The 22,998-nt window shown below is 45.2% G+C and overlaps 1 protein-coding gene across 5 annotated transcripts; it reads left to right on the forward strand.

The window, feature by feature from the left end:
* The first annotated feature begins 413 nt into the window (after nt 1-413).
* TIMMDC1 (translocase of inner mitochondrial membrane domain containing 1) lies at nt 414-16,644 on the forward strand. Of its 5 annotated transcripts, none has more exons than XR_013346492.1 (8): nt 414-606; nt 2,880-3,045; nt 4,960-5,048; nt 6,864-6,931; nt 8,740-8,818; nt 9,518-9,628; nt 12,037-12,280; nt 14,845-14,946. XR_013346492.1 is itself a non-coding variant. In XM_077820161.1 (7 exons), exons 1-7 carry the CDS (start codon nt 497-499, stop codon nt 14,987-14,989), a joined length of 768 nt encoding a protein of 255 aa, XP_077676287.1. In that variant the 5' UTR covers nt 414-496; the 3' UTR covers nt 14,990-16,644. The 5 variants fall into 5 exon arrangements, 3 of the variants coding, with proteins under 3 accessions (XP_077676287.1, XP_077676298.1, XP_077676313.1); XR_013346493.1 differs by lacking the exon at nt 14,845-14,946 and adding an exon at nt 12,606-14,798; XM_077820161.1 differs by lacking the exon at nt 12,037-12,280 and having other exon boundaries at nt 14,845-16,644.
* Nucleotides 16,645-22,998: the final 6,354 nt, after the last annotated feature.

The following is a 22,998-nucleotide window of genomic DNA, read 5'->3' on the forward strand; positions in this document are numbered from 1 at the left end:
TTAGCCTATAGGTGGACATACAGCGGCATAACGTGTTCAGTACTTTTGAATAATGAACAGATCAGTAGAAATCTGTTTTGGGATCGTCTGAAAACCAACAAAAATTAAAATTCATCAAATCATTGCCCAGGAGTAGATTGCCCCGCTACTGTCTAGGGCGTGGTCCGTGACTTTGGAAAGCCCCTAGGGGGGCTCTGGTGCGGCGCGTTGGCGGCAGGGCCCGGCTCCCGCCCCATGAGCGGGCAGACAGGGCGGCTCGGGCAGCGGCGCGGGGGGCAGCAGCGGTGCCACCCGACCCCTGGGCCGGTGAGGTGCGGGGCCGGGCTGTCCCCGGCGGGGCCGCTGAGGGCCGCTGCTTGCGCTGCCCCTCCCGGGCGGCAGGGGGCGGGGCGGGGCCGAGCCGGGGCCGCTCTTGCCGCCGGGTGAGGCGGGGGAACCCAGGCGTCCGGCAGCGGAGGCTGGAGCCCGCCCGCGGTTCCCGCGGCAGCAGCCGGACATGGCAGCCCCCGAGAGCGGCCGGGCGCTGGGCTCGGCGCCCCGGCACTTGGGCACCGCGCAGCCCCCGGGCACGGGCTGGGAGCGGCTGCGGGAGCTCTGGCACCGCGAGTGAGTAACGCCGGGCTGGGCCTGCAAGGACACGGCCAGGGCAGCCCGCCCTCCTCCCCGTGTGTGCGCGCCCGCGCGCCCCTTCCTCCCTCCCCCACCCCCACATTGCTGTGCTTGTGTGTGTGTGTGTGTGTGTGTGTGTGTGTGTGTGTGTGTGTTCCCCCCGCCCGACACATGCACACGGTCTGCGGTGGTTATCTGTCCCCTCCTCTTGTCTCTTTGCACCCACACACTGCTGTGGTTGTCCTGTCCCTCTCCCCCCACTGTGGTTATCTGTGTCCCTCTAACACAGACACCCCCCCACACACACCTTGCTGTGATTGTCTGTGTCTGTCTGTCCATCCCTCCCACACGCATGCGCACACTGCTGCGCTTATCTGTCCATTCGTCCACCCATTCCCTCCTATCCATCCATCTCCCACACACATCCATCTATCTATCCATCCATCCATACATGCCCCCCCTCAGCTATGGTTTTCCATTTATTCCATCCGTCCCCCACCACACACACATCTGTGTATTCATACATGCGCCCCTCCCATCTATCCATCCTATACACACACACTCTGCTGTGAGTGTCTTGTCTGTCCATTCCCCCCCTTGACACACACACAGTCCCGTTAGATTATCGGTTCTATTCATCTGTCTGTTCTCTCTCTTTATTCTCCCCCCGCCCCCATCCCACACACACATGCATTCTGCTGTGATTATCTATCTATCCATCACATGCTTCTGTGGTTATGTGGCCTCCTCATTCCAGCACTTATCCTGCACAGCCATTCACACCTTTTCCTGGTGCAACACCCGTTGGTGAATCATTCACAGCCACGTGGATGTACACCCAGGCTGACCTGCACACACAGAAATTCACACCTAGTACATAACATAACACAGTTATAAGGGAAAATAGCACTGTTTCCATCAGGCCGGGAAACAACATTAGCAACCTGCGAGTACTGATCATGTTCCTCTCGGGTGAGCATGGCCTATACTGCTATGCCAACCGCAAGCACTGGAAAATCATGAGATTGATTTAAACACCATTTAATTTGCTCTGGATTCTGAGCTCTTGGGGAGCATTTGAGTCATGTTTTTGACCTTGTCTCCACAACGTGGAGGGTTAGAAACATACCTTTTAAAAACAAAAACTGAGATTCTCCTGTGATCACCTGACTCGAGGAACTGGGGCTTTAAGAATAACACCCAATATCACAAGACTCACAATAAAATCATGATAGCTGGCAACTACTACCTTTGTGATATTTTGTATTGCCATTTTGTTTGTCCTGCAAATAGGTCTGTGCAGGCAAGACCCTACCCCAAGTCTTGTTCGTTTCAGTGGAGTTCTAGGCAAGTGCACGGATTTGCCCACATGGAGCAGTTTACAGAACTGAGACCTTCGTTTGTGATTATAATGTAATTGTAGTTTATAATACATTTCACTCAGCTATCTCAAAACATTTCCCAACATTTAATGAATTAATGTATTATGGAAGAATTCATATAGGTGGCCACCAGAGAGAAGGCTGCAAAATGGTTGTAAAGGTGATACCATGTTTTCAGATTCACATAATGTAACACATTTTCATTTAGGATAAATCAATCCAGTCTTGGTCTCAGCCCAAAGATTTGGGTTTGGGGCTTTCTTAAGTTTAAGCAAAGTTTCTTTGGTTATTGTTTGGTTGAGCATGCAAGAATATTGGGGAGTAATTTTTTTTAAATGTCAGATTGATTTATTTTTTTGCTCCCCCAACTGAAAAATGACAAATATAAATTCATTCCACTCAGTCCTGCCAAAATGTCTAAACCCTGCCTAGGAGAGGTCACTTCTAGGTGTGAGAAAGCACAGTCTCCGGGGTTCACTCAGTCCTTGGCCTTTTTGCTGAGACTTCCCCTGAGAGACGTTTGTTAGGGGTGTGGGTTTTTTAAATACCCTGAGACCCACCAATTCATTTCACATAGACCTCCAAACAGCCATTTTTGGACACTACTGATCTTGACTACATCAGAACCTGTGAACAAAAGATGAAAGACTCTCTGTCCCATTCACTTTAGCTGTCCGGTCCTGTCCAAGAAGGATTTAAAAAAATATAATGTTACCTGTTTGCTTAATATTGATGGCAGATTATGAGTTTAATCTCTAAATGCAATAATTTGAAGAGTAGTGTCTGAAATAATGCTACGTGTGATACGTTTTAGCAGGAATGACTCTTGTTAGGATAGCAGTGCTCCCAAATGCTAAATCTCCCAGTAACATTGTTTCTTTGTGCTAGTGAACTACAGCAGTACCCAGAAGAAACTCTCAACATTATCAAAGCTACATTTTCAGGGGCTGTCATTGGCTGGGCGTATGGAGGTTTGCCAGCTTTTCACCATGCGAAGACACAATATATTGAGCGGAGCCAAGCGGAGATTTTTCAGAACCGTCTGGATGCTGTGGTATGGACCAAAATCATGCATATTGGCACCAAAACTGCTCCTTTTTTGTAGAGCCTGTTTTCTGCAGCAAAGAGCCTGTAATGAACTGCATCTCCCATATCTGGCCAATGGTTGGGTCAGGAGAGGCTTATGTGCAGAACTCACACCTAAGGTTAATGAACTTTAAGGTGGGGCTGGTTGAGACTTACTTTAAACATGGGAGCTGCGGGGTCGGTGCCTGCAGGCGAGGGCAGCACACGGAGCCCTCTGCCCACCCCACTCCTCTGGGCCGCAAGGACGTGGTGCCGGCCGCTTCCGGGAGTGGCACGGAGGCAGGGCAGGCAGGGAGCCTGCCTTAGCCCAGCGGCACCACGGGAGTGGCAATCCCGTGGGCCGGATCCAAAGCCCTGAGGGGTTAGATCTGGCCCGTGGGCCATAGTTTGCCCACCCCTGCTGTAGATGCTGGCTGTTAATCAGGCCAACTATTTTAGGAGACAGGTTGACCTGTTGTGCTAGACCAAAATGTTAAAACTTGAAAGAAAAACATCCGTACTTAAATATGAATTTTTAGATTGGCACTGCTTGTGGTTGCAAATTTAACAAATTGGGCTGCTGTGTCACTTACTGGCTGCTGCCATTGTAGAGTTATAGCATTGTACGGTACTTCTCATTTGGAGGTCTAGTGTACAACAGAGAATTCAGTTCCCATTGGCAGTCAAATTTAAAGGGCAAGATATTTTTATTACAGGTAAGTGCGCAAAATGTGAGTGTAATTACCTACGTAATTTTCATGCACGGTTACTGTGATTGCATTCGAAAACTACCAAACTCTTTGATTTATATTCATAAATATATAATTTGTGTAACCATCTGTGGTAATTATGTACCTCAATTAAGTGTTGAGTTATGCTCACATTCTGCATACTTATGTACTCAAAGTTATATTTAAGCTATTAAATTAGGCAAATTCTATTATTTCAAAAAATGGCTTTCAAAAATGTTGAGTCTCTAATTTCCAGTGTGTTTTAATGGCAACCATGTTCTCTTCTAATCTGCATCATGAGGCTGTCAGATTGGTAGCTGCTTCTTTCCTTGTCAGCGTTTTTTGTTTTATTTAAAACTTGAATAATTGTAATTTTATTCTGTTATTACATCCAGCTGCAAAAAAGAATATTTTATATTTCACTGGATCATGTCTTTAAAAGGACTCTTTTTTAAAATCTTACCTATGTTAGTAATTTGGATATTAAAATAGAAATGACTTTAAAAATACTTTTAATCATTTATAGTATTTATTTAGTTTTGGCGTTTTGATGAGCTTCCACAAAAAAACTAGAGCAGCCAGTTTCTCTCTCTGTTTCTAGTCTGTTTCAGGCTGTTATATGTTTGCACCAGCATTTGGGTTGGAAGCACTCAAAAGAAGGTGTTGGATTTAAGCAATCTTAATTGAAATGTTTTAAAATTTCATGAGATTTCTATTAATATTACATCTTGTAAAACCTTATTTATTTTCAAAGCTTAAATGTTAGGCCTAAACTACAGTGCTTGAGGGTCCTTCTTAATGTTTAAGCCAAATGGTTATCATTCAGTTATTTAAAGACTATTTACCCATAGTTAAAATCAGTTAGAAACTAGTTTAAAGTTTCTGTCCCAATAGGTTTCTGCACTGCCAGTGTCATAAAAGACATTACTTTTCTGAAAGATGGCTGCCTTCAGCTCTAGGATTGGAAATACCAATTGGAATTACACATTTACATTCATTCTCAGTTTTCCTGTTGAATGGCTGAGATAAATGGGGGCTGTTTCCCCTTAAGATGGAACCAATGTATCAATTCCATCAGTTTGAGTACTATCAAGATGGGTAATCTTAATGGACTAGCCAGCGTCTCAAGTATCATCGTCTGATCATCTAACCATCTCTCATTCTCCCCATAGCAATCTGCACATCGTGCTGCAGTCAGGGGATTCATCCGTTACGGCTGGCGCTGGAGCTGGAGAATTGCTACTTTTGTGGCAATATTCAAGTAAGTTTTTCATACCTGTGTTTATGGGGAAACATCAGGATAAGAACCTGCAGAGATTTGTTTAGGTGAAAATAACAGCTATAAGTATTAAAAGGTCTTTGTCAGGTTGAAAAACATATTTTAAAAAAGCTTTTTAAAACAAATGTAATTTATTTTTCACCATTAATACTCTTAGTTTTCTTTTGACTTTTCACTGAGCGTGGAAGATAAAAACAGAGTGGTTGGTTTCTCTTTTGGGGCTAAATCCATAAAGGAGACGTGGGTTCAGGATTGCAATGCCTAAATTTAGATGTTCTGCCACCTAGTGGAATGCACAACTGCAAGTTAGGCCCCCAAGCTCTTTGCCCAGTGCATGGGGAGAGATAGGTGCCTAAAAAAGATATCTACAAAAGCCAGCAAGCTGAATGGATTGTTGCCTAAGATAGCCAATAGGAAATGCTGAGGAGAGAGGTGTGGCCTAAGTCCCACCCCTCTCAGGGGCTGAAGCACCTGACTTTGGACTGGAGGAAGAGGTCTTTCTCCACTCGGGGTTCACAGCTGAATCCTAAATTCACAGGAAATCCAGTTTCCTGGATTTAGGTGTTTCAGCCAGGTCAATGCTTTCTCTCAAAAATGGAGGAGGTGGTGGTGGTGGTGTTGTCATCCCTTTTAGCCCTGAAGCCTCATGCTTAGGTCACTCACCTAGGAGGTGGGAGATCTGCAGTAAGTTCCTGCTCCTCGCAGGCAGAGGGGGACCTTGTTTGAACCTTGTTTCTGATGAAGCTGTTCCATTTAGCATGAAATACTGAAATATTCATCGGAGCAGGAACTTGAACTTGACTCTCCCCCATCCCAGGTGAGTGCCCTAACCAGTGGCCTATAGAGTCATTCTTCAGTCCAGTGAGTATTTAATTATTTTATGCAAAGTGGAACAGTTTCATCAGGAAAGATTGAAAGACCCACCTCACTGGTGTTTGCAGTTCCTCACAGTTCAGTACCCTTTTCAGATTTAATTGGTGTGCTGTTTACGCCTTCTTCTGGAACTTTAAATACTGGACCTAGCACACGTCCTTGTGGTTTCCCCACAGCTGTCTCCAGACATCTTCCTCACAGCTTGAGACATTGCTCTTTTTCATTGCCCCCTTGGATTTTTATTCTATAGCCAGTATTCAACCTACATGGCTGACAGTGTCCATGTGCAAACCATTTTATAGTCATTTTGGGAGTAAGTTTTTGAGATAATGAAATGCCTTCCTAAAAGCCAAATACAGAATTTCTGCTGCATTCCTCCTTTCCACTAATCATAAGCTTGACCAGTAATTCCCTAACCCCCCCACCCCCCCAAAAAAAACCCCAAACAAACAAGAATAACCCAATAACCCACAGTTGATGGATTTATCCTCACTCAGTAGTTTGAGACATAGGCTGTGCTTTAGGAGTTGACCAGCCACGCTTGTGGCTCCCACAAAATGTTCATGGTATGCTGTCATGATTGGTAGGTTCACTTTTGGGTCTAACCTGCTTGCAGACTTCATAGGGTTTTAATTTATGCTTGGAAATGTTGCTTTAAAAAAATTACATAAAAAACCTTGGAGTTCTTGCTCCTCCACATCCTGCTGCACTGCAGCATGAGATAAGATGATTGAAGTCAACGCATTAGTGGCTGCTGTGTGTGTCCCAGACAGATGGGCTGTAGGGAGGATGGTGTGGGCTGACTGCTTAGCTCCCCATTCTTTAGTGAAATCTTCTCTGATTTGGGTTCCATACGGCTGTATTGTCAAGTGTGCTCTTTGTTCATGTCTGCCTCCTGACTCTCTCTGTGCTCCACGCTTGCAGCACAGTGAGCACTGGTCTGTCCGTGTACCGCAATAAAACAGCCTTCAGTCACTTCGCTGCCGCAGGAGGTGAGACTACTTTATTTTATATTCTGCTCTGTTTGAATGAGGAGATACTATCTTTGATTTGAGTCAGTGGGAGTCAGGACTCCTGGCTTGTCTTTCCTCTGCTGCCACTGACTCTCTTTATGACCTTGGTTAATTATTTAGCCATCTGTGCCTGTTTCCCATTCCTAATACAGGGGTGATAAAACTTTCCTAACACGCCAGAGAGTTGCAAGGCTTCCTTAATGTTTGAAAGTTTGTTGGCCTTTTTGAGTGAAAGGTACTTGGGTGGTATAAGTGCAGCAGAACAGCGTATACCATCTCATTCTCAAAAAATGAGAAATGAGCATTAGGAATCCATCAATGAGGGGGTATGCATATTTCTTCCTTCTCTTCATAACAGCTTAATGCTGGTGCTTACAAATGTGTCCATGGGAAAGATGATTTTTGAGTTTGCTCTAGATATAAAACAGGGTCTTTTCTCTGTTATTTTTATACAGGCATATAGTGCGGTTCCAATTGGATATATTTTCCCTCACTTCCTGTTTTAAACTGTTAGGTAGTATTACTGGTTGTTGTTGAACAACTGCTTTGCTCCGTCAGAGGTAGCTCCATTTCAGTAGTGGGTGGGCTGGTAGTGCTCCCCAAACATTTAGTCCTTACAGCTCTTTGGGAATCTTTTGGAAGAAATTTTGTGCTGTGTTTCGTGTCAGAGAAGATACAGATTAAAAAAAGACCTATTAGGTTGCCACTCCCATCTTCCCTTCCAATCTGAATTGGAAATATGGCAACCGGGGCCAAAATGTGACTGTTGGGAGTGAAGCAGCTTTACTGAGTCACGTGACTCCATATTGTGACATTGTCCTAAAAGTGGTGAACATAGAGCATTGTATGTAATAGAGTACAGACTGTCACACATGTTCAGGCCCCTCAGAGATTGGCTGAGCCACTGCTGGCTCAGTATTTGGTTTCTGCTCTCTTGAGACTGGCTTTTGTCATTCAGGGGGTCGGAGGTGGAAGTGACAGAGCAGTTCCCTCAGTCTGTGTGTGGTGCTAGGACTCCTTAGAGCAGGGATAGGCAAAGTTTTTGGCCCAAGGGCCACATCGGGGTTGTGAAACTCTATGGAGGGCAGGGTAGGGAAGGCTGTGCCTCCCCAAATGGCCTGTCCCCCCGCCCTCTATCTGCCCCCTCCCACTTCTTCCCCCCTCAGAATCCCCAACCCATCCAACCCCCCCCACTCCTTATCTCCTGACTGCCCCCCTAGAACCCCATCCACTATCCAACCCCCCTTGCTCCCTGTCCCCTGACTGCCCTGACCCCTATCCACACCCCTGCCCCCAGACAGGGCCCCCCAGGACTCCCATGCCTATCCAACCCTCCCCGTCCCCTGACCCTCCCCCCCCAGAACCTCCGCCCCCTATCCAACCCCTCTTGCTCCCTGTCCCCTGACTGCCCCAACCCCTATCTACACCCCCGCCCCCTGACAGGCCCCCTGGGACTCCCATGCCTATCCAACCCCCCCCGTTCCTGACTGACCCCTGGAACCCCCTGCCCATTATCCAGTCCCCCCGCTCCCCGCCCACTTAACATGCTGCTCAGAGCGGCAGGAGCTCGCAGCCCCACCACCTGGTCAGAGCCATCCACGCTGCCCGGCAGGAGCAATGGGCCGGAGCGATGGGCCAGAGCGCTGGCGGCGTGCTGAGGATGCGGGGGAGGGGCTGGGGGCTAGCCTTCCCAGCCAGGAGCTCAGGGGCTGGGCAAGACGGTCCCGTGGGCCGTAGTTTGCCCACCTCTGCCTTAGAGGCTCATGTCTGTGGCTTGTGTGTTTTAGCCTTTACAGGGGGCCTGTTCAGAGTGCATTTGGGCCTGAGCAGAATGGCAGCTGGCAGTGTCTTTGGAGCAGCATTTGGGTAAGCTGCACACATACCAAATCAATGACCAGGGTCAGAATTGCAGTCTTTAGCTAGTGTATGTTGGATGATGACCTCCCAAGTCAAGCCTTGATCTGAGGAGGGGCTACAGCAGACTTCCCATACCCTCAGCACCCTGCTGGATTTTCTGCATCCCTTTGTGTACCATGATGATTTCTGTCTCCAAAAGTCCCCATCCAATTTTTCCGTACTTTGCACTTCATTTTTCTTCCAGTGATGGCTGGATACATGGAGATTTCCCTCTCTCCTTAGGGTTGATCAGTGCCTGCTCCTTATATGGCCATTGAAGATGCTGATTAGCATTAAAACAGAAAAACCACTGACTTCCTGTATGCCCTTGTGCAAATCACTTAGCTTCTCTGTGCCTGTTTTCCCAGCTGTAAAATTTTAATATTACTGACCTACCTTGTCTGATAAGAGGCTTAATGAGTGCTTACAAAGCACATCAGAAAGTTGTAGCAGGGGTATTGTGTTTCCTTAATAGCTGTGTGAGGTGTTGAGCTTCATGCAGTGGTTGTCCCAGCTTAGTGAAAAGGCAGGTCTGAATATTGAAGGAGGTTATGCATCACTGACCACGTGATTGCCCTCCTTCCCACATACTCCTTCCTTATTGCCAGTAATTTATCACTATTTGTGTCTTCTAGTGGCTTATCTGTAACTTTCTCCTCCACATCTCAGCATCCCTGCAGGAGGGCTGTTATTGGCAGTGCAGAAGCTCGCTGGTGAGACCATACAGGAGAAAAGAACACGTGAGAGAAGATTGCTGCATGAACAGAAGTTAGCAGAGTGGTAAGAAACAGTGTTGCACTATCTAAATTAGTGAATCTGTATCACTGATCAGAGATGGCTGTAGTTTCAACTTTTTCATTTGGCAAACCAATTTGTAAAAGAGATCATTGGATGGTCCATTTCTGCTTCCAGCCCCAGTTCCTCACTGTTTGATTCTCAGGTTGTTTTAGGGATCAGTCTAAGAACCACTGATCTGGTCTTCCGAGCCTCAGATTGCACCATTTATTGTCCAGTGGAAGTCATTCCAGTCAATGCTGTAATTTGCTTATTTTGTAATACAGTTGTTTGAATTTGTAGCTTGCCTCCCCTCAAAACTCTCCCAACATAGATCATAGAATATCAGGGTTGGAAGGGACCTCAGAAGGTCATCTAGTCCAACCCCCTGCTCAAAGCAGGGCCAATCCCCAATTTTTGTCCCAGATCTCAAATGGCCCCCTCAAGGATTGAACTCACAACCCTGGGTTTAGCAGGCCAGTGCTCAAACCACTGAGCTATCCCTTCGCCTATCTCATGTGGCTGGAAAAGTAAACAGGAGATTTTAATGTATTTTAAAGAATGTTTGGACTTTACTGAGTCTTTTATTACAATTTGCCGGCTGGGGTCGAGGGGAGTCAAACAGGGTCAAAATTATTCTCATGTAGCTTTACATTTCTCTTTATTGGAAAAGGGATGCCAGAAGTCTTTGGGAAGGAAGGCCTCCCCTAAAGCTCTTGAAAACTGAACAGTGTATATATTTATTATATTAAAAAATACCCCTAAAGATGGAAGAGAGCTTATTAGGTCTTCTATTCCATCTGCCTCCAGTAACTTGTGCAGGATTGTTCCCTATAATACATTTTCCACTGCTTTGTCCTGATCCATTTTAAATGCTTGAAGCCGATGTGCTTTCACCACTCCATTCCTCGAGTAGCTGGAAAACCGTCTGTCTCACTCTATTTCCTAAATTGTCCTTTCTTCTCAGAATCACTGCACATGCAAAACCCACTTACGGTGTCCCATTGTGCCTCAGCACAGGAGTTTGGAACGGTGTCCCTTGCAGTGTCCCGCAGGAGTCTCCTGTCCCGCAGGAGTCTCGCATGCCCGCGCTGCCCTCCCCTCTGCATTCCAGAGGGCGTAAAGGGCAGAGTGACCTCAACTGCCACTCAGCTCTTTCCAACTGCCTCAGGTAGTGAGTCAGAACAATATAGTGTCCCTCTGTAGTGCTCCTGTTACTTTGTAATTAAGCAGATAGTTAATTTGTTTATAGTTAGTAGTTAGTGTTCTCGTTACTGTTTCATTTAGCTTAGATTAGGAGAGGGGGAAAAAAAGAGAGCAAACACCGTAGTTTATGGCAGAGCCCAGATCTCCTCGTTTCAAGCTATGCCCTCCTGTGAGGGATTATTCCTCTGACTGACACCCACAACAGACCCTTTTGCTGCGAGGAACATACCCTCGCTAAGTGTGCAGTTTGCAAGTTCTTCAAGAAACAAACACAGGAGAGGCAAGGCAGATAGAAGCTTTTTCTTATGGAAAAGTCCATGAGAACCATGTTGGACTAAATCACGGATCTGGTACAGAGGCGGCTTCTTGCATAACTCATCCCTCCAGTGCTCCTGTCACCAGAGATACAACACCTAATACAGGAACAGTTAAGAAGACAAAAGGAACTGAGAAATTATCTACTGGAGCAGTTGGGGATCCTCCTGTCTTGAGGGCTGAGTGGCTCTGACTGTAAATTAGTTTCTTGCCACTGAGCCCTGTCTCCCTATCCCCTGAAAAGATACTGGATGTGGCAAAAGACCTTTATGCTACCCCTGCTTCAATTTCAGCTACTTCAGAATGCACTGGTCTTAGATACTAGGTACCATCCAAGGGTTTTGGGTATGCTTATATTCATCCAACTCAATCACATTGGTTATTGCTGCTGCCAGTAAGGGATTTAACAATCAGGAAAGATTACTCCTGAGGAGAAAGAGACTGGATCTCTTTGGGAAGAAAGTCTACTCTTCAGCCTCCGTACAGGTCAGGGTAGCAAATTGTCAAGCCGTGCTATCCAAATATGGTTACTTGTAATGGGCTAGATGGCCAGATTTTAAGGACAGAGTTTAGATACTAATTCAAGGCTATTTGTGAAAAGGGTCAACTGCTTGCTAAAACCTCTCTTCAAGAGGCATTACATGCTGCTGATTAGATGTTTGTTGACTACAGGTATTGTGATGGGGCATTCCTCTTGGTTATCTTCAGGTTTACCAAGAGAGGTACAAGCAACAGTTGAAGATTTACCATTTGAGGGCAAGACTCTATTTAGTACTAAGATTGATGAGTCTCTGTATGCATTAAAAGATTTGAGTTCCATGCTCAGTTCATTGTGTTTATATACTCAAGTGTTTAAAAAAACAACAGTTTCACCACCACTCATCATTCTTTAGATACAGAAACACCTAGTCGTTGTCGCCATATTCTCAGTACCTGAGGCCTTCCAGACCATTCAGAAAGAGATTCAGATATCAGAAAAAAGAGTCAGTTCCACTATCATCTTCTATAATTAATCAGTGGGTCAGGCACAGAGACATCAGATTTGATGCGATGGTCAAGGATCTTGGACTAATCTGCAAGGATTACCCAAAATGAGCTTGTCAGACGCATTGCTCATTTGGACATTCAGGATTTTTGGTGAGTTCAAATTTGTCTAAACAGACTTCACCTGTACATGGCATAATAGTAAACAGTGGGGAAGATAAACTAATGTGCATCCCAGAATGTGCCCCTGTTTGGACTAGCAGCCTGCATGCCATTCAGAATCAGCCAGTGTGCCATGTTTGGCACAGATGCCATAGGTTGCCAATCCCTGCTGTCCAGGTGAAGTAGTGGCACCTTTTGGCCTGCCAAGTTTTGGACACTGGATTATCCAGTCCACCAGAAAATGCAATTGAATATTACTGCCCTATACCTTTATGGGTCCAAAGAGTCATTACTAATTCAGAGTACTCTCTTTCAGAATTTCAGCAGCCATAAGGGTGTTTACAAAGTGCCTCTCAATAATAGCAGCCCATCTGCGCAAACAAGGATTGCACATTTACCCTTACATAGATGACTGGCTTGTAGGGGGATGTCATAAGTACTGGTCATAGTGGCAGAAAAGAAACGGATTCATTTATTTTCATCTCTGAGTTTGAGGATCAACTTGAAAAAGTCAACTCTGATTGTGTCCCAGTCTACAGAGTTCTCTTAGACTCAATAACAACAAGAGCATTCCTCTCATTGGACAGATTTCAGATAATAAATCTGATTATCCACTTCCAGCCTTACCCTCGAACAACAATAAGAATGTGCCTCAAATGTCTAGGCTATATGGCTTCATGGTCATTTGTAACCCCATTTGCCAGATTACATTTCAGACCACTTGAAGCATGGATTAAGTCCATTTACAGATCCGCAATCCACAATATGTCACTGAAGGTGCTGATTCCAGATCAGATTTTATCCTTGATGTAATGGAGGATGATAGATGGAAATGTATGTGTGGGAATTCCATTTGCACTTCTAAATTGTGTCTGAAATTTTGATACAGTTAATAAATTCATAGATTCTAAAGCCAGATGGGACATTGTGATCATCTGATCGGACCGCCTGTATAGCCCAGGCTGCCCCAAAATAATTCCTAGAGCTTTTAGAAAAATATTCAATCTTGATGTAAAAACGATCAGAGGTGGACAATCCATCGCAACCCTTGGTAAATTGTTCCAATTTTTAATTACTCTAACCATTAAAAATGTACACCTTATTTCTAGTCTGAATTTGTCTAGCTTCAACTTCCAGCGATTGGATAATGTTATATCTTTCTCTGCTAGATTGAAGAGCCCATCATTAAATATTTGTTTGCCATATAGATACTTATAGCCTGTAATCAAGTCACCTCTTAACATTTTCGTTGTTAAAATAAATAGATTGAGCTGCTGGAGTCTATCACTAAAACATCAGTTTGTAGAACAAGCAGATTACAAGCCCCAATGATAAATCTTCCATACACAGTTTTTCACATGGATAGCGTAATTGAGACCATGTCCATCTTTTATTCCAAAAGTACTATCAGATTTTCATATCTATCAATTCATTCACTTACCATTTGTCCAAAACCTCACTCTTCACCTGCTGGATCTAAATTACTTCATTTAGACATGAGACTATTGCTGTTACTTTACATAGAAAGAACTAACTCTTTTCATAAAACTTCAAGACTTGTTATTGCTTATGGTAACAAACCAAAAGGGATGGATATTTTATCACAAAGACTTTCAAAATGTGTATAGGATTGTATTAGAACTGTTTATGATATTAATAAGAGGAGCCCTCTATCAAAATCAGAACTCACTTCACACAACCACAAGTTGCATCAATAGCATGCCCAAGTCAGGTTCCCACACTGGACATATATAGAGCTCCTACTCTGTCTTCAGCTCATACACTTACAAAACATTATTCATTACTCGTTGCTTCAAGATCTGATGCCAACTTTGGAGGAGCAGTTTTGCAATCTCTTTTCAGATAACTCCTAGAGCTCACCATCTAGAAAGATGATTGCCAGCTGATCACCACAAGCGGGATCAACATGTGCAGTAAAGCAAAGAAGAAAGATGGTTATTTAACCTTTTAAGAAACTATGGTTCGTTGAGATGTTCTGCACATCTGGACCCCATGACCCGTCCTCTGTTCCTGCAGCTCAGAAGCTTATAAATAAGGATTCTGGGCTGCAAAGGAAGTTAGTGGTAGTTGAGGTCACTCTGCCCTTTGTCTGCTTTGAGGAGGATGGGGGATTGAGGCCATGCATGGCGCATGTGTGACCCTGGTAGGGAAAATATTCCACACTCCAGTGCTGGGGCCCAATGGACACCATCAGTGGGATCCAGGTGTGTGGAACATCTCAAAGAATGATGGTTACTGTAAGGTAAGTAACCATTCTTTGTTCATTTTCAGTTTGAGCATTCATTTGACTGGCAGCTTGGGAAACAAGTGTGTTCAAAGGGATAAGCCTGGTTCTTGTCAATGACACTGTTTGTGTGACTCATAAAAAGTTACAAATAGTGACAAAACTAGACAGAGCCTAAAGATTTGGGCTTTCAGGTTGCTGGTGTTTGTTTTACCAATGAGCAGGAGGAGATAACTAGACTCCAGGGCTGCAAATAATACACTTAGAGTACAGAAACTGAAATTACTTTATCTTCCCTCTCCCCTTTTAGGAAAGCTAGGCTTAATGTTACTGAGGCTGACTTGGAAGAAATTGTCAGTAATACTCAGGAAGGAACCATGGAGAGAGACATCGAGAAGATCCAAGAGTTGTTAAATCTTCCCAAGAACCCTCTGCCATCGGAAGATAGGAACTAGTCTGAGCTCTGACTTCAGTCAAGGCATCTTGGAAGACTGGCATGAATCTGTTTCTGTATCCATTGTTTTTGGCAGCAGCAGTTTGAGGACAATGTTGTTGTGGATATGCATCATGACGGAGGGAGGGTTTGAGATCTTCAACTGGAGTAATGACCGGTGAGCTGTGTTTTGTGTGAGGGCAGCAACAGTACTCTTAGTGGCTACTTCACACTTGAATGCCCCAGGGCCACATCTTAATGCAATATACACAGAGAAAGGGGGGTTCATTAGTGCTGCAAGAGTGCATATCCTTATGCCACTGTTGTGAGTGGCATGATAGCTGAGTCTAGGAGCTGCCAATCTCCCAAAGAAGCCTGTAATAATATTTTTGTCCTTATTCGAAAACAATTCAGTTTTGGTGAAACTGGCTGCACTGACATTGCTGTAGTCCTGCCTATCCACTGCCCAGGTGCAGCACGGGCAATGCCCATGCTAGTTCCCTCCACTCTATTTTTTCAGCGTACCTCAACGGTGCTCCGGTAGGAACGGTGCTACGGGTTGGAAGAGTTTGGTGACTGTGGCCTACTCAGGCTTTAGGCGTTTTTGCGGAAATAAATGGTTCTCAGTTTTACAAATGAGGCTTGCGAGTGTCAGGATCACAAAGAAAGTGCCTGACATGGACATACCTTGGGTTCCTCTAAAGCAGGGTGCCCTCCCTTGACGGGGAAGGGGGCTACAACAAGGATGACTGCGCGTTGGCAGGAGAGCTTAGCATTACGGACACATTTTAACAAAATAATGTGATTGTGTTAAGTTACAAATCACAGGATCCTCTTGGAGGAAAACTATTGGAAATGCTATTTAACAGACATAACCACTCACGGTGTCTAGACTGTTTTGTCTGCTAGAAGCTCTTCTTACTCTGGTCATACAGTATTGTAATTGAGCTCACCAGCAAGACTACTGCCAGGGATGAGGTGAGTTAAGTCTCGTAGCCCCATTCAGGCTCTTGAGACTGACAACTGCAGTTCTCATAGCAAGAGCAAACAGCTTTGTCGTGAAAATTTAGGGCTGGCTTTGAATTATAACAGTCTGTGGTTGAAATGGCTCTGTGTCCCTTCACCACTTCATGCTCAGCTGAAGCCAGTTTTTAGAAATGCTAGTAGTTAATCCCTGTAACTGTGAGGTCGTAGCTGCACGTCCCTGCTCCATGTAATGGAAGAAAGTTCCAACAAGTTAAAGACAGGAACCTGTTGACAAGCCATAACAGGATCAGGGACTAGGTATGTAGCTTCCCTCCTTAGGGTTCAGCCAGGTCCATGTAATTAAATTCTGCCTAAATGTGTTATTCCTCCACTTCCAGGTTGCTGTTAACATCTGCACAGCTCAGTCAGCAGAGCATGTCCCACCCACCCAAACGCAGTTCCTCACACAACTTGTTTAAATAAGGCACTGGTTTTCAGAAATGAGCATATTCTCTATCAGCTATTCTCTAGTTTTTCCATAGAAGGAAAAAAATGCATTTTTGGGGCGGGCTTGTCTTGCTCCTTCAAGGGGAGGAATGTGTACAGCCATGGCTCTGCTTCATTGTTGGTCTCACCTTTCCTCCACACCTATGTACATGTCATCAACAATGCTGCCACGACCCTCAACAAACACATGTTTTTGCCACTCTAGTTATGCTGCATTGTTTTTCAGCCTTGACCAGTTGCCTAATTCTTTCATGCTCACATACTTTCTTGCTTCCCCATTCCTCGTAAGCACCCCACACTTTCACAACTTCAGTTATGAGCTATATGCTGATATGGCTCATTGCTCTCTCTGCCTCTTTTAATGGCTGTTCTGGGAGCGATGATTAACGTGTGCACAGTGGAATGCATGCTAGAAAAAACATCAGAGCAAAGCTAGTTTCATAGAGCTTTTTCACTCAGTGAGGGTCAAATGCTGTGCTTTAGTATTAGAAGTTGATTCACTTGCTCTTTCAAAAGTCAGAATTGAAACACCCTCCTTGATGCATTTCCTGCCCAGTCTGTGTTTCTGTGTACTTCCTTATTTTGTATAATCCCAGCCACTGCTTCAGTCACAGCTCAGAATGGGGAATGAGGCGTTGGTTCTGAACTGTGTTTTTTAAAAAAGCATTTTTACTAGTGGTAAGAAGTGGCATGTTGCACAAAGACTGCAAGCCTTTAGCTATGAGATAGGTTCATGGTGGAGGTGTGTGTGCTGAGCATACCTGTGCTGTGTCAATGCTATAGTGGAGGGCTCATGGGCTCGGAGTTGAAGGGGGATTAGGAACAAGCCCTTCAGGCTGCTGCTGAGACTGTGCAAAGAGGCATCAGTTACTGCTGATGGAGTCTGTGCGTACCAGCATGACCCACCTGCTCCTTTACTGCCTGGAATACTGACAAAATGGGGGTTAACACATGCACACTGGCTCTTGCCCGGTGACCGTTGGTGCTGACCTGGCACGTGCCAAGTACCCTGGGCTCTCGCTGGCATTAGCACTGCACACACCTTGCAGGACTGGACTTTAAGGTGCAGGCCCCCTTTCCACCTCAGGCCCCTTTGGTTGAGGATTGCATTGGTGTAACTCGCCAACCTTGCACATACTTTGTACTGTGGCAGCCAACTGGCTAGAGCAGGGGTGGCCAACCTGTGGCTCCAGAGCCGCATGTGGCTCTTCAGAAGTTAATATGGGGCTCCTTGCGTAGGTGCTGACTCAGCCCCAGGCTCTGCCCCCACTCCACTCCTTACCCCCAAATCCCCACCCCGTCCTGAGCCTGCAGCTCCCTTGCTCCTCCCCCCTCCATCTCAGAGCCTCTTGTACACTGAAACAGCTGAACATGGTAGGCAGGGGGAGGGAGGGAGAGTTGCTGATCAGCAGGGCTGCTGGGGATGGGGCTGCCGACTATTACTGTGGTTCTTTGGTAATGTACATTGGTAAATTCTGGCTCCTTCTCAGGCTCAGGTTGGTCACCCCTGGGCTAGCGCCACAGAAGACTACAGCACCTAGCTGCCACTTTAAACCAAGTCCAACTGTTAGAGCCTCAGAAAGCTCACTCAGCTGCCACTTCACTTGGTGCCTAAATTTCATGGGCACCAATGTTTCTGCCAGTAACATCCTGATACCTCCACATGGCTTGGTGCCTAAGCCCTGGCAAGCTCCTCACACTAGCTCTAACCACCGGGCTAGTGGGAATAACAGGGGGAGGAGGGCAGGGGTAATGGCACCACCACAACCATGTTTTGCAGGAAAGGTTTAACCTGGTATAATTGCCTAACTCTAGGTTTGGGACACTGTTCACAGCTGTGAATCCCAGGTGTAAGGCAGCAGCACCTCCCTCTCACCCAGGTGGCTCCGGCCTCACCTCTTGCAATTACTTCTTATTTACTAGCATAAATAGCTTCCTCTGCTCAGCAGGCTGGATTTTGTGGAGCCCATTCTTAGGTGTTTAACTCTCCCCATGCATGTATAGGGAGCCTGGGCACCTAACACAGGGCTGTGGATTTTACTAGGCAGCAAGGCACCTAAATGTTAGGTTTCAGAGTAACAGCTGTGTTAGTCTGTATCCGCAAAAAGAACAGGAGTACTGGTGGCACCTTAGAGACTAACACATTTATTTGAGCATAAGCTTTCATGGGCGACAGCCCACTTCATCAGCTGCATAGAATGGAACATAAGTATGAAATATATACATACAGATAAGTTGGAAGTTACCATACAAACTGTGAGAGGCTAATTAGTTAAGATGAACTATTATCAGCAGGAGAAAAAAACTTGTAGTGATAATCAAGATGGCCCATTTAGATAGTTGACAAGAAGGTGTGAGGATACTTAACTTAAGGAAATAGATTCAATATGTATATCCTCTGATTCCACTGAGGATTACCAAAAGAAACGATATCATCTTTTCAAGAAACTCCCTGAAAAAGCACAGGAACAGATCTGTGCAGACACATGCCTAGAACCCCGACCAGGGGTATTCTATCTGCTTCCCAAGATCCATAAACCTGGAAATCCTGGACGCCCCATCATCTCAGGCATTGGCACCCTGACAGCAGGATTGTCTGGCTATGTGGACTCTCTCCTCAGGCCCTACACAATCAGGAATCCCAGCTATCTTCGAGACACCACTGACTTCCTGAGGAAACTACAATCCATCGGTGATCTTCCAGAAAACACCCTCCTGGCCACTATGGATGTAGAAGCCCTCACACCAACATTCCACACAAAGATGGACTACAAGCTATCAGGAACAGTATCCCCGATAATGTCATGGCAAACCTGGCGGCTGAACTTTGTGACTTTGTCCTCACCCGTAACTATTTCACATTTGGGGACAATATATACCTTCAAGTCAGTGGCACTGCTAGGGGTACCCGGGTGGCTCCACAGTATGCCAACATTTTTATGGCTGACTTAGAACAACACTTCCTTAGCTCTCATCCCCCAACACCCCTACTCTACTTGCGCTACATTGATGACATCTTCAGCATCTGGACCTATGGAAAAGAAGCCCTTGAGGAATTCCACCATGATTTCAACAATTTCCATCCCACCATCAACCTCAGCCTAGACCAGTCCACATAAGTGGGCCATTTCCTGGACACTACGGTGCTAATAAGCGATGGTCACATAAACACCACCCTATACCGGAAACCTACTGACCGCTATATTTACCTACATGCTTCCAGCTTCCATCCAGGACACACCACACGATCCATTGTCTACAGCCAAGCTCTAAGATACAACCGCATTTGCTCCAATCTCTCAGACAGAGACAAACACCTACAAGATCTCTGTCAAGCATTCTTAAAACTACAATACCCACCTGCTGAAGTGAAAAAACAGATTGACAGAGCCAGAAGAGTACCCAGAAGTCACCTACTACAGGACAGGCTCAACAAAAAAAATAACAGAACACCACTAGCTGTCACCTTCAGCCCCCAATTATAACCTCTCCAGCGCATCATCAAAGATTTACAACCTATCCTGAAAAATGATCCCTCACTCTCACAGATCTTGGGAGACAGACCAGTCCTTGCTTACAGACAGCCCCCCAACCTGAAGCAAATACTCACCAGCAACCACACACCACACAACAAAAACACTAACTTAGGAACCTATCCTTGCAACAAAGACGGATGCCAACTCTGTCCACATATTGATTCAAGTGCCACCATCATAGGACCTAATCACATTAGCCTCATCATCAGGGGCTCATTCACTTGCACATCTACCAATGTGATATATGCCATCATTTGCCAGCAATGCCCCTCTGCCATGTACATTGGCCAAACCGGACAGTCTCTATGCAAAAGAATAAATGGATACAAATCTGACATCAGGAATCATAACATTCAAAAACTGGTAGGAGAACACTTCAACCTCTCTGGCCACTCAGTAAAAGATTTAAGGGTGGCAATTTTGCAACAGAAAAGCTTCAAAAACAGACTCCAGCGAGAAACTGCTGAGCTTGAATTAATATGCGAACTAGATACCATTAACTTGGGTTTGAATAGAGACTGGGAGTGGCTGGGTCATTAAACATATTGAATCTATTTCCCCAGTTAAGTATCCTCACACCTTCTTGTCAACTGTCTAAATGGGCCATCTTGATTATCAGTACAGAAGTTTTTTTTCTCCTACTGATAATAGCTCATCTTAACTAATTAGCCTCTCACAGTTTGTATGGTAACTTCCAACGTAGCTGTGTGTGTGTGTGTGTATATATATATATATATCTTACTATATGTTCCATTCTATGCATCCGATGAAGTGGGCTGTAGCCCACGAAAGCTTAAGCGCTAATAAATTTGTTAGACTCTAAGGTGCCACAAGTCCTCCTTTTCTTTAAATGTTAGGTGGTGCACGATTGACCCTGATTCCCCATTGTAGATCTACATCCTGCTGCTTACTCTGTGACTATATAGCTTTTAGCCAGTGTAGAAGCTAATGAGTTCCTGTAGTTTCTCAGCACATAGAGTGGATATGTTTATTATTAAGAAAAGGAAACCAAATGCAGAGTTTACCTTTTAATACAATTAAGGGGGGAAAAAACCCCATAGAATATCTTAGCCAAAATGAAGATGTTAAACTGAAAGCAGTTCACCTGTTACATTGGTTCAGACATTAAATAAGCTGAAAGGTCTCATGGAAACCATGTGCATTTCACTGAAAACACTGTGAGACAGTAGAAAACATAAAACATGTTTTATGGTGTGGGAAAAATCAAACCCTACATTTCCTGTATTTCTGTCAGTGTGAAATCCCTTAGCTCAGCTAGAAGGAATTATTTACAATGTCGAAGGGTATCTGGTGATTTACAAAAGCATATGCTCAACAGAAAAACCCTGCCCCAGAGAGCTTACAGGCTTCAGTTAGGATCACATATTAAGTATGGAACAGCTGGAGGAAGAGGGTTGGGAGTACGCCTGGTGCTTTTTGGTTTTGTTTTTATTTTAAACAGGAAAGCCATTGTGGTACAGATGCATTTCTAGGAGGAGAGGGGGAAGTTACAGAGCAGCATGAAAGAAGGCACAAAGCTGAGAGTGGGCAAGTAAGTACAGAGTGGCATAGTGGACCGTGGCCCAGTAGGAGAATACAGTAGTTAAAGCTGTCAGTAGCAAGAGTACAGACTGGTTGGTGGGTAGTAGGAATGGGAAGAAAAGAAAAATGTGACACCATTCCCACCACCATCCTAACTTGCACAGGCGTCTCACCCAGAGCTTGAGCTTCCTTAAGCTGCCTTTATTGGCTTGGTTTCCCGCCAGTAATTTCTCTCATACACACCTATTTACCAGAAAGAGGAGTGTAGGATTAGGGTGTCCCAGTGCTGCCTCCCAGCTGTGCACTCATTGGTTGCAGCAACGTCAAAAAAGTGACCAATGAGAACTCTGTGATGCGCAACCAGTCTCCACAGTTAGTATCCACTCTGCACTGCTGCCATGCGGTTACTGGTTCCCCCCCGAACAATGGCTGCAGAACAGGCTGAATGAAGCTGTAACTCACAGAGCCTATAACCAGTTAGCTTTAAAGACAAAGCAGAAGGGGTAGAATAGAATATGATAAGCAAACTGGGGCGGAGTTATGTTAGTAAATCCCATTGTGCAAGCAGCCTGTTGGGTTTTGGTTTTCCCCTCAAAATGAGAAATCGCTCTTTCCTACACAGTAGGCAATAAAACCATTCAGGCGAGATCTGGATAGGTCCTATCCAATGCTAGAGCCCAAGTCGGGCTCTTCCATGCTTCAGCTTCTGAATGGATACAGGGGGCAGACTCTGAGAACAGCAGCCATAGACTGAACAGCAGCATCCTTGGCCAGGGTAGTCCCATACTACCAAGTTTTCTGCAAGAAACTAAAGACTCAGCCCACCTCAAGCCTTGTGGAGAAGCAGTGGTAACAAGGGTGTTGTATTCACACATCCCCACACACCCTTAAGAGGAGCAGACCTGTGTTTTTGGTACTAGACAGAAATTTTCTATTTCATGTTACATTCATGTAAGTTAGCTGCTGAGCAATCTGACCACATATGAGTGTTGACCAGGGGAAATACATATAAAAAGTACCAGTTGGGTGTGTCTGCATGCTGTTAGTTGGCTGGAATGTGCAGATGAGCTTTTGGCACATCAGCTTCCTCTTTGGGGTGAACTAGCAGAGCTGTATCTTTGATTCACTAGCTGGAGAGGTTTTTGGGACAACAGGTCACGAGTACTAGCATTGCGCTGCAAATGAGGCAGATAGCTGTACGCACGTTAGTTAGCAAATGGGCAGGGTGTCAGTATATTAATGTCACTCCAGACTACACTAAATGTTATGGCTGGTGAAATAAGCATAAGACGTATTTCCCTGTCTCTGTTCAGTTCTTCCTTAAGGAGTGGCTGAACCTTGCATCCTTACTGGAGAAGGGGCCCAAGACAGGAGACATCTGTGATTGTCAGGTCCTCAAATACATTCTTAATCCAAACTCTACTCCAAGAACTCTACTGGCAACATGTCCAAGCCCAAGGACCATGCATAGAATGGAACA

Source organism: Eretmochelys imbricata, chromosome 1 (assembly GCF_965152235.1).
Source record: "Eretmochelys imbricata isolate rEreImb1 chromosome 1, rEreImb1.hap1, whole genome shotgun sequence".
Classification (NCBI taxonomy): Eukaryota; Metazoa; Chordata; order Testudines; family Cheloniidae; genus Eretmochelys; species Eretmochelys imbricata.